Source organism: Hypanus sabinus, chromosome 17 (genome assembly GCF_030144855.1).
Source record: "Hypanus sabinus isolate sHypSab1 chromosome 17, sHypSab1.hap1, whole genome shotgun sequence".
NCBI classification, from domain to species: domain Eukaryota; kingdom Metazoa; phylum Chordata; class Chondrichthyes; order Myliobatiformes; family Dasyatidae; genus Hypanus; species Hypanus sabinus.
Window position 1 is genome coordinate 5,250,377 of NC_082722.1, and position 12,080 is coordinate 5,262,456.

The 12,080-nt window shown below is 52.9% G+C and overlaps 2 protein-coding genes across 5 annotated transcripts in view; both read left to right on the top strand.

Moving 5' to 3' along the window:
• The window catches only part of slc38a7 (solute carrier family 38 member 7), a 117,632-nt gene extending 110,486 nt beyond the window's left edge, over positions 1–7,146 (top strand). For all 4 annotated transcript variants that reach the window (XM_059992486.1, XM_059992489.1, XM_059992488.1 and 1 more), the window contains one exon: positions 6,222–7,146. In XM_059992486.1, the coding sequence (XP_059848469.1) occupies positions 6,222–6,324 (103 nt within the window). In that variant the 3' untranslated portion in view covers positions 6,325–7,146. The remainder of the gene's footprint in view (positions 1–6,221) is intronic.
• LOC132407113 (uncharacterized) lies at positions 6,909–8,990 on the top strand. The gene has a single exon (XM_059993407.1). The coding sequence runs from the start codon at positions 6,909–6,911 to the stop codon at positions 8,988–8,990; it is 2,082 nt and encodes a 693-aa protein (XP_059849390.1).
• Positions 8,991–12,080: the final 3,090 nt, after the last annotated feature.

Sequence of the window (12,080 nt, forward strand, 5' to 3'; positions counted from 1 at the left end):
CAAACATTCCCCAAGAGTGTCACACTCACATTACCCAGTGATCTTGCACCTTCCCTTGTACTCCCCCTCCAAACATTCCCCAAGAGTGTCACACTCACATTACCCAGTGAACTTGCACCTTCCCTTGTACTCCCCTCCAAACATTCCCCAACAGTGTCACACTCACATTGCGGTGAACTTGCACCTTCCCTTGTACTCCCCCTCCAAACATTCCCCAGCAGTGTCACACTCACATTACCCAGTGAACTTGCACCTTCCCTTGTACTCCCCTCCAAACATTCCCCAACAGTGTCACACTCACATTACCCAGTGAACTTGCACCTTCCCTTGTACTCCCCTCCAAACATTCCCCAACGGTGTCACACTCACATTACCCAGTGAACTTGCACCTTCCCTTGTACTCCCCCTCCAAACATTCCCCAAGAGTGTCACACTCACATTACCCAGTGAACTTGCACCTTACCTTGTACTCCCCTCCAAACATTCCCCAACAGTGTCACACTCACATTTCCCAGTGAACTTGCACCTTCCCTTGTACTCCCCCTCCAAACATTCCCCAAGAGTGTCACACTCACATTACCCAGTGAACTTGCACCTTCCCTTGTACTCCCCCTCCAAACATTCCCCAACAGTGTCACACTCACATTACCCAGTGAACTTGCACCTTCCCTTGTACTCCCCTCCAAACATTCCCCAGCAGTGTCACACTCACATTACCCAGTGAACTTGCACCTTCCCTTGTACTACCCTCCAAACATTCCCCAACAGTGTCACACACACATTACCCAGTGAACTTGCACCTTCCCTTGTACTCCCCTCCAAACATTCCCCAACAGTGTCACACTCACATTACCCAGTGAACTTGCACCTTCCCTTGTACTCCCCTCCAAACATTCCCCAACAGTGTCACACTCACATTACCCAGTGAACTTGCACCTTCCCTTGTACTCCCCCTCCAAACATCCCCCAACAGTGTCACACTCACATTACCCAGTGAACTTGCACCTTCCCTTGTACTCCCCTCCAAACATTCCCCAAGAGTGTCACACTCACATTACCCAGTGAACTTGCACCTTCCCTTGTACTCCCCTCCAAACATTCCCCAACAGTGTCACACTCACATTACCCAGTGAACTTGCACCTTCCCTTGTACTCCCCTCCAAACATTCCCCAACAGTGTCACACTCACATTGCAGTGAACTTGCACCTTCCCTTGTACTCCCCTCCAAACATTCCCCAAGAGAGTCACACACACATTACCCAGTGAACTTGCACCTTCCCTTGTACTCCCCTCCAAACATTCCCCAACAGTGTCACACTCACATTACCCAGTGAACTTGCACCTTCCCTTGTACTCCCCTCCAAACATTCCCCAGCAGTGTCACACTCACATTACCCAGTGAACTTGCACCTTCCCTTGTACTCCCCTCCAAACATTCCCCAGGAGTGACACACTCACATTACCCAGTGAACTTGCACCTTCCCTTGTACTCCCCTCCAAACATTCCCCAACAGTGTCTCACTCACATTACCCAGTGAACTTGCACCTTCCCTTGTACTCCCCTCCAAACATTCCCCAACAGTGTCACACTCACATTGCCCGGTGAACTTGCACCTTCCCTTGTACTCCCCTCCAAACATTCCCCAACAGTGTCACACTCACATTACCCAGTGAACTTGCACCTTCCCTTGTACTCCCCTCCAAACATTCCCCAACGGTGTCACACTCACATTACCCAGTGAACTTGCACCTTCCCTTATACTCCCCTCCAAACATTCCCCAAGAGTGTCACACTCACATTACCCCGTGAACTTGCACCTTCCCTTGTACTCCCCTCCAAACATTCCCCAAGAGTGTCACACTCACATTACCCAGTGAACTTACACCTTCCCTTGTACTCCCCTCCAAACATTCCCCAACCGTGTCACACTCACATTACCCAGTGAACTTGCACCTTCCCTTGTACTCCCCTCCAAACATTCCCCAAGAGTGTCACACTCACATTACCCAGTGAACTTGCAGCTTCCCTTGTACTCCCCCTCCAAACATTCCCCAACAGTGTCACACTCACATTGCAGTGAACTTGCACCTTCCCTTGTACTCCCCTCCAAACATTCCCCAGCAGTGTCACACTCACATTACCCAGTGAACTTGCACCTTCCCTTGTACTCCCCTCCAAACATTCCCCAAGAGTGTCACACTCACATTACCCAGTGAACTTGCAGCTTCCCTTGTACTCCCCCTCCAAACATTCCCCAAGAGTGTCACACTCACATTACCCAGTGAACTTGCACCTTCCCTTGTACTCCCCTCCAAACATTCCCCAACCGTGTCACACTCACATTACCCAGTGAACTTGCACCTTCCCTTGTACTCCCCTCCAAACATTCCCCAACAGTGTCACACTCAGATAACCCAGTGAACTTGCACCTTCCCTTGTACTCCCCCTCCAAACATTCCCCAAGAGTGTCACACTCACATTACCCAGTGAACTTGCACCTTCCCTTGTACTCCCCTCCAAACATTCCCCAACAGTGTCACACTCACATTACCCAGTGAACTTGCACCTTCCCTTGTACTCCCCTCCAAACATTCCCCAACAGTGTCACACTCACATTACCCAGTGAACTTGCACCTTCCCTTGTACTCCCCTCCAAACATTCCCCAACAGTGTCACACTCACATTACCCAGTGAACTTGCACCTTCCCTTGTACTCCCCTCCAAACATTCCCCAACGGTGTCACACTCACATTACCCAGTGAACTTGCACCTTCCCTTGTACTCCCCTCCAAACATTCCCCAGCAGTGTCACACTCACATTACCCAGTGAACTTGCACCTTCCCTTGTACTCCCCTCCAAACATTCCCCAACAGTGTCACACACACATTACCCAGTGAACTTGCACCTTCCCTTGTACTCCCCCTCCAAACATTCCCCAACAGTGTCACACTCACATTACCCAGTGAACTTGCACCTTCCCTTGTACTCCCCTCCAAACATTCCCCAAGAGAGTCACACTCACATTACCCAGTGAACTTGCACCTTCCCTTGTACTCCCCTCCAAACATTCCCCAACAGTGTCACACTCACATTACCCAGTGAACTTGCACCTTCCCTTGTACTTCCCTCCAAACATTCCCCAACAGTGTCACACTCACATTACCCAGTGAACTTGCACCTTCCCTTGCACTCCCCTCCAAACATTCCCCAAGAGTGTCACACTCACATTACCCAGTGAACTTGCACCTTCCCTTGTACTCCCCTCCAAACATTCCCCAACAGTGTCACACTCACATTACCCAGTGAACTTGCACCTTCCCTTGTACTCCCCTCCAAACATTCCCCAAGAGTGTCACACTCACATTACCCAGTGAACTTGCACCTTCCCTTGTACTCCCCCTCCAAACATTCCCCAACAGTGTCACACTCACATTACCCAGTGAACTTGCACCTTCCCTTGTACTTCCCTCCAAACATTCCCCAAGAGTGTCACACTCACATTACCCAGTGAACTTGCACCTTCCCTTGTACTCCCCCTCCAAACATTCCCCAAGAGTGTCACACTCACATTACCCCGTGAACTTGCACCTTCCCTTGTACTCCCCTCCAAACATTCCCCAAGCGTGTCACACTCACATTACCCAGTGAACTTGCACCTTCCCTTGTACTCCCCCTACAAACATTCCCCAACAGTGTCACACTCACATTACCCAGTGAACTTGCACCTTCCCTTGTACTCCCCTCCAAACATTCCCCAAGAGTGTCACACTCACATTACACAGTGAACTTGCACCTTCCCTTGTACTCCCCTCCAAACATTCCCCAAGTGTGTCACACTCACATTACCCAGTGAACTTGCACCTTCCCTTATACTCCCCTCCAAACATTCCCCAAGAGTGTCACACTCACATTACCCAGTGAACTTGCACCTTCCCTTGTACTTCCCTCCAAACATTCCCCAACAGTGTCACACTCACATTACCCAGTGAACTTGCACCTTCCCTTGTACTCCCCCTCCAAACATTCCCCAACAGTGTCACACTCACATTACCCAGTGAACTTGCACCTTCCCTTGTACTCCCCTCCAAACATTCCCCAGCAGTGTCACACTCACATTACCCAGTGAACTTGCACCTTCCCTTGTACTCCCCTCCAAACATTCCCCAGCAGTGTCACACTCACATTACCCAGTGAACTTGCACCTTCCCTTGTACCCCCCTCCAAACATTCCCCAACAGTGTCACACTCACATTACCCAGTGAACTTGCACCTTCCCTTGTACTCCCCTCCAAACATTCCCCAGCAGTGTCACACTCACATTACCCAGTGAACTTGCAGCTTCCCTTGTACTCCCCTCCAAACATTCCCCAAGAGTGTCACACTCACATTACCCAGTGAACTTGCACCTTCCCTTGTACTCCCCTCCAAACATTCCCCAACAGTGTCACACTCACATTGCGGTGAACTTGCACCTTCCCTTGTACTCCCCTCCAAACATTCCCCAGCAGTGTCACACTCACATTACCCAGTGAACTTGCACCTTCCCTTGTACTCCCCCTCCAAACATTCCCCAACAGTGTCACACTCACATTACCCAGTGAACTTGCACCTTCCCTTGTACTCCCCTCCAAACATTCCCCAACCGTGTCACACTCACATTACCCAGTGAACTTGCACCTTCCCTTGTACTCCCCTCCAAACATTCCCCAGCTGTGTCACACTCATATTACCCAGTGAACTTGCACCTTCCCTTGTACTCCCCTCCAAACATTCCCCAACAGTGTCACACTCACATTACCCAGTGAACTTGCACCTTCCCTTGTACTCCCCCTCCAAACATTCCCCAAGAGTGTCACACTCACATTACCCAGTGAACTTGCACCTTCCCTTGTACTCCCCCTCCAAACATTCCCCAAGAGTGTCACACTCACATTACCCAGTGAACTTGCACCTTCCCTTGTACTCCCCTCCAAACATTCCCCAAGAGTGTCACACTCACATTACCCAGTGAACTTGCACCTTCCCTTGTACTCCCCCTCCAAACATTCCCCAACAGTGTCACACTCACATTACCCCGTGAACTTGCATCTTCTGCAAATTACACTTGAATCTTTCAGTATTTCTGCCACGTTTCCCGACTCCAGCTGTGAAAGTCCAGGCTGTTGTTCGACTTTGCTCCTACAGTTCAATTCTTCCAACTAATTGCAGTGGTCTCTCCAACTCCGCTGTAATATCCGAGCAATCCCCAGATTTTAAATCCAGGCATTACTTCATACAACCTTGTTCAGGTTAATGTATCTTGCACCAAAGATTAACGTGTCCCTAATCTCGCAATCATTTCCAGAGGACTCGAATATAAAAGCAAAGATGTCATTGCTGAGGCTTTAAGGCATTGGCCTGATCGCACTTGGGGCATTGTGGGCCTCCATCTGAGACAGGATGTGCTGACATTGAGGGGAATCCCGAGGACATTCACAGGATTCTCCTCTTGAGTGAAAGGCTTAATGTGCAATAGTACTGATGGCTTTACTCACTGGAGCTTCGAAGAATGAGGGGAAATCTCATTGAATCCTCTTGGATATTGAACAACGTAGGGAGGATGTTTGCTGTCGGGTGGGAGTTTAGGAACAGAGGGCACAGCCTCACAATCAAAGGACATGCCTTTAGAACAGCGATGAGCAAACATTCTGTTAGCCAGAGGGTGATGTATCTGTGGAATTCATTGCCACGGACACAGACATTGGGTATATTTAAGATGGAGTTGATGTGTTGATGGGTCATCGAGGAATCAAAGCTTATAGTGGAAGGCAGGAGAATGGGGTTGAGAGGGATGATAAATCAGCCATGATGAAATGGCAGAGCACACTTGATGGGACAAATGGCCTAATTCTACTCCAGTGTCTTACGGTCTTAAGCTTCTGAATGCTGGTGATGCTGTTTGTGGGGAGTGACTGTGGTAACACTGAAGATGGATGCCTCAACAATGTCTGGCACTTGTGTGGCATAGATCGGCTGGCCTGGTGGTCTCACCACTGGCATGGTTTATCTGAGGAATTGCTGGTCCTGGCACATGTGCTGAACTTTCAGGATTTGAAAGTGGCCCTAGGGTGGGGTTAAGGCCTCTCTTCACCACTATCTTCACAGTTCTGCGCATGCTATGATTTTGTGATGGGATGTTTTAGTTTTCTATCAGCTCTCGCTCTGTTCCTCCCCTCCAGCTGGTGGCTTCTGGTGTTGTTTGGGATCTTCATGGTGTGCCTGGGAGCTTTCATCTTTGGACACAGCACCATGAGCTCCATCTACCAGATTCAACACAAGTGACTGCTCTTTCCACCTCCACCTTGTCCCCCCCATGAAATCCAGCTGCCACATCAGTCCAGTCCAACAGGAGCTGGACATGTCTAATGTTTCCAGGCGTTCTTGGAGCTGTGGAGCGACTGGATTTGCCTTCGCTGTGGATTCTGCAGTAACTGGTCTTCAAAGTGAGAGTTCCCTTTGGTTCGACACAGTTTTTCTTCCTCATTTGGCATCTGCGAGCCTCCTCGCTGTATGGATTACACCACTGTGGCTTCGTCTGCACTCAGGTTTCTGCCAGAGGGGGCCACCATTTCCAGGGGTGGAACGCAAATCCAGCCGGGTGTGTCGGAGACTTTAGGATAAAGCCAGAATGATGAGGGAGGGTTTGTTCATTCAATCACTGGCACCTTGAAACTCACCTCGGTGCTTTTCAGTAGAGGGGATTCTGTTAGAACTGCCCTGACCACTAAAACTATGCACGAGTGTATGAGTCAATTGTCATTAATACACTAATTAGATGATCACCTTCCCTGGAGCCCACTACCAATGTCTCACTAGTCCACGTGCACAGAGTCCCACCCCTAGCCAACCCATTTACCTGTGCTGCCATGGCAACGTACACCGACCCACCTCCAGCCATCCCATTTCCCTGTGCTGCTATGGCAACGTACACCAACCCACCTCCAGCCAACCCATTTACCTGTGCTGCTATGGCATCGTACACCGACCCACCTCCAGCCATCCCATTTACCTGTGCTGCTATGGCAACGTACACCGACCCACCATCAGCCAACCCATTTACCTGTGCTGCTATGGCAATGTACACCGACCCATCTCCAGCCAACCCATTTACCTGTGCTGCTATGGCAACGTACACCGACCCACCTCCAGCCATCCCATTTACCTGTGCTGCTATGGCAACGTACACCAACCCACCTCCAGCCAACCCATTTACCTGTGCTGCTATGGCAATGTACACCGACCCACCTCCAGCCAACCCATTTACCTGTGCTGCTATGGCAACGTACACCAACCCACCTCCAGCCAACCCATTTACCTGTGCTGCTATGGCAACGTACACCGACCCACCATCAGCCAACCCATTTACCTGTGCTGCTATGGCAACGTACACCAACCCACCTCCAGCCATCCCATTTACCTGTGCTGCTATGGCAACGTACACCAACCCACCTCCAGGCAACCCATTTACCTGTGCTGCTATGGCAACGTACACCGACTCACCTCCAGCCAACCCATTTACCTGTGCTGCTATGGCAACGTACACCGACCCACCATCAGCCAACCCATTTACCTGTGCTGCTATGGCAACGTACACCAACCCACCTCCAGCCAATCCATTTAACTGTGCTGCTATGGCAACGCACACCGACCCACCTCCAGCCATCCCATTTACCTGTGCTGCTATGGCAACGTACACCGACCCACCTCCAGCCATCCCATTTACCTGTGCTGCTATGGCAACGCACACCGACCCACCTCCAGCCATCCCATTTACCTGTGCTGCTATGGCAACGTACACCGACCCACCTCCAGCCATCCCATTTACCTGTGCTGCTATGGCAACGTACACCGACCCACCTCCAGCCAACCCATTTACCTGTGCTGCTATGGCAACGTACACCGACCCACCTCCAGCCATCCCATTTACCTGTGCTGCTATGGCAACGCACACCGACCAACCTCCAGCCATCCCATTTACCTGTGCTGCTATGGCAACGTACACCGACCCACCTCCAGCCAACCCATTTACCTGTGCTGCTATGGCAACGCACACCGACCCACCTCCAGCCATCCCATTTACCTGTGCTGCTATGGCAACGTACACCGACCCACCTCCAGCCATCCCATTTACCTGTGCTGCTATGGCAACGTACACCGACCCACCTCCAGCCAACCCATTTACCTGTGCTGCTATGGCAACGCACACCAACCCACCTCCAGCCAACCCATTTACCTGTGCTGCTATGGCAACGTACACCTACCCATCTCCAGCCAACCCATTTACCTGTGCTGCTATGGCAACGTACACCGACCCATCTCCAGCCAACCCATTTACCTGTGCTGCTATGGCAACGTACACCGACCCATCTCCAGCCAACCCATTTACCTGTGCTGCTATGGCAACGTACACCAACCCACCTCCAGCCAATCCATTTACCTGTGCTGCTATGGCAACGTACACCAACCCACCTCCAGCCAACCCATTTACCTGTGCTGCTATGGCAACGTACACCGACCCACCTCCAGCCATCCCATTTACCTGTGCTGCTATGGCAACGTACACCGACCCACCTCCAGCCATCCCATTTACCTGTGCTGCTATGGCAATGCACACCGACCCACCTCCAGCCAACCCATTTACCTGTGCTGCTATGGCAACGTACACCGACCCACCTCCAGCCATCCCATTTACCTGTGCTGCTATGGCAACGTACACCGACCCACCTCCAGCCAACCCATTTACCTGTGCTGCTATGGCAACGTACACCGACCCACCTCCAGCCAACCCATTTACCTGTGCTGCTATGGCAACGTACACCGACCCACCTCCAGCCAACCCATTTACCTGTGCTGCTATGGCCAGTTCTGAGCACCAAACAGAGCCAACACTTCTTGCCACAGCAGGAGATGGGAAGTCTGCTTGGCCCTTCCTCCCCACACTGGGCTGAGAATTGTCTCTATCTGGACTTAAGTCTGGTGCCATCTTTTTAGATGACTTGAAAAGAGAAGGTTGTTGATTTGGGGCTGTCAAGGCACTTTTTTTTAAAGCATGGAGTCAGGCAGTCAGCAATCCACACATTCTACACCATCAGGGCAGGACTGCAGTGCGGCCTGGCAGATTCTGAGGCCTGTTTGTTCCGGGACTCAGTGTTGGAAAATGGGAATCTGTGTCCAATGTCTGACTTTGCAACTTTCAATAAAGGTGGTTTCATAGTGGAATCATTACTAATTCACTTGATCTGAGGTGAGCTTTGTGGCTTTCCTGAGCTAAGGTGACGGTCATTGTAAACAGCAGAGATTCCGCAGATGGTGGTTTTCCTCTTCCTTCCCTTTCCCCCACGGTCCGCTCCCCTCCCCTTCTCACCTGCCCGTCACCTACCCCTAATGCCCTTTCCCCCACGGTCCGCTCACCTGCCCGTCACCTACCCCTAATGCCCTTTCCCCCACGGTCCGCTCCCCTCCCCTTCTCACCTGCCCGTCACCTACCCCTAATGCCCTTTCCCCCACGGTCCGCTCCCCTCCCCTTCTCACCTGCCCGTCACCTACCCCTAATGCCCTTTCCCCCACGGACCGCTCCCCTCTCCTATCAGTCAGATTCACGGTCCGCTCCCCTCTCCTATCAGTCAGATTCACAGTCCGCTCCCCTCTCCTATCAGTCAGATTCACGGTCCGCTCCCCTCCCCTATCAGTCAGATTCATGGTCCGCTCTCCTCTCCTATCAGTCAGATTCACAGTCCGCTCCCCTCTCCTATCAGTCAGATTCATGGTCCGCTCTCCTCTCCTATCAGTCAGATTCACGGTCCGCTCTCCTATCAGTCAGATTCACGGTCCGCTCCCCTCTCCTATCGGTCGGATTCACGGTCCGCTCCCCTCCCCTATCGGTCGGATTCACGGTCCGCTCCCCTCCCCTATCAGTCGGATTCACGGTCCGCTCCCCTCTCCTATCAGTCGGATTCACGGTCCGCTCCCCTCTCCTATCGGTCGGATTCACGGTCCGCTCCCCTCCCCTATCAGTCGGATTCACGGTCCGCTCCCCTCTCCTATCAGTCGGATTCACGGTCCGCTCCCCTCCCCATCAGTCGGATTCACGGTCCGCTCCCCTCTCCTATCAGTCGGATTCACGGTCCTCTCCCCTCTCCTATCAGTCGGATTCACGGTCCGCTCCCCTCCCCTATCAGTCGGATTCACGGTCCTCTCCCCTCCCCTATCAGTCGGATTCACGGTCCGCTCCCCTCCCCTATCAGTCGGATTCACGGTCCGCTCCCCTCCCCTATCAGTCGGATTCACGGTCCGCTCCCCTCCCCTATCAGTCGGATTCACGGTCCGCTCCCCTCCCCTATCAGTCGGATTCACGGTCCGCTCCCCTCCCCTATCAGTCGGATTCACGGTCCGCTCCCCTCCCCTATCAGTCGGATTCACGGTCCGCTCCCCTCTCCTATCAGTCCGATTCACGGTCCGCTCTCCTCTCCTATCAGTCGGATTCACGGTCCGCTCCCCTCCCCTATCAGTCGGATTCACGGTCCGCTCCCCTCCCCTATCAGTCGGATTCACGGTCCGCTCCCCTCTCCTATCAGTCGGATTCACGGTCCGCTCCCCTCCCCTATCAGTCGGATTCACGGTCCGCTCCCCTCTCCTATCAGTCGGATTCACGGTCCGCTCCCCTCTCCTATCAGTCGGATTCACGGTCCGCTCCCCTCTCCTATCAGTCGGATTCACGGTCCGCTCCCCTCTCCTATCAGTCGGATTCACGGTCCGCTCCCCTCTCCTATCAGTCGGATTCACGGTCCGCTCCCCTCTCCTATCAGTCGGATTCACGGTCCGCTCCCCTCCCCTATCAGTCGGATTCACGGTCCGCTCCCCTCCCCTATCAGTCGGATTCACGGTCCGCTCCCCTCTCCTATCAGTCGGATTCACGGTCCGCTCCCCTCCCCTATCAGTCGGATTCACGGTCCGCTCCCCTCCCCTATCAGTCGGATTCACGGTCCGCTCCCCTCTCCTATCAGTCGGATTCACGGTCCGCTCCCCTCTCCTATCCGTCAGATTCACGGTCCGCTCCCCTCCCCTATCAGTCGGATTCACGGTCCGCTCCCCTCTCCTATCGGTCAGATTCACGGTCCGCTCCCCTCTCCTATCGGTCGGATTCACGGTCCGCTCCCCTCTCCTATCAGTGCGATTCACGGTCCGCTCCCCTCTCCTATCAGTCGGATTCACGGTCCGCTCCCCTCTCCTATCAGTCGGATTCACGGTCCGCTCCCCTCCCCTATCAGTCGGATTCACGGTCCGCTCCCCTCCCCTATCAGTCGGATTCACGGTCCGCTCCCCTCCCCTATCAGTCGGATTCACGGTCCGCTCCCCTCTCCTATCAGTCGGATTCACGGTCCGCTCCCCTCTCCTATCAGTCAGATTCACGGTCCGCTCCCCTCTCCTATCAGTCAGATTCACGGTCCGCTCCCCTCCCCTATCAGTCGGATTCACGGTCCGCTCCCCTCTCCTGTCGGTCGGATTCATGGTCAAGAAGCAGGCCCTTCAGCCCAATGCTCTGACCCCTTCTCACCTGCCCGTCACCTACCCCTAATGCCCTTTCTCCCACGGTCCATTCTTTCAGAACATACAACAGTACAGTACAGGAACAGGCTGTTCAGCCCACAATGTTGTGCTGAACCAGTTATAAAGCAAATAAAAACACCAAATCCCTCCTAACTACACCACGTCCATCTTCCCCACATCCATATGCCAATCTAAATGCCTCATTAGAAGCCTCTATCACCACACCAGGCAGTGCATCTAGGCATCCACAACTCCCTGAGTAAAAATCTTACCCCTCACTTCCCCTTTGAACCTACCCCTCTCACCTTCAATGCCACCCTCCGGTATTGGACATTTCGACTCTGGGAAACAGATGCTCCCTGTCCACTCGATCTCTGCCTCTCAATCTTATAGATTTCTGTCAGATCTCCCCTCAGCGAAAACGATCCACTTTATCCAGCCTCTCGTGATAGCACATTCCCTCTAAACCAGGCAGCGTCGGGTGAAACCCT

Excerpts from the sequence above, each read along its gene's own strand:
- LOC132407113 (XM_059993407.1), top strand. The coding sequence starts at position 6,909 with ATGGCAACGTACACCGACCCACCTCCAGCCATCCCATTTCCCTGTGCT.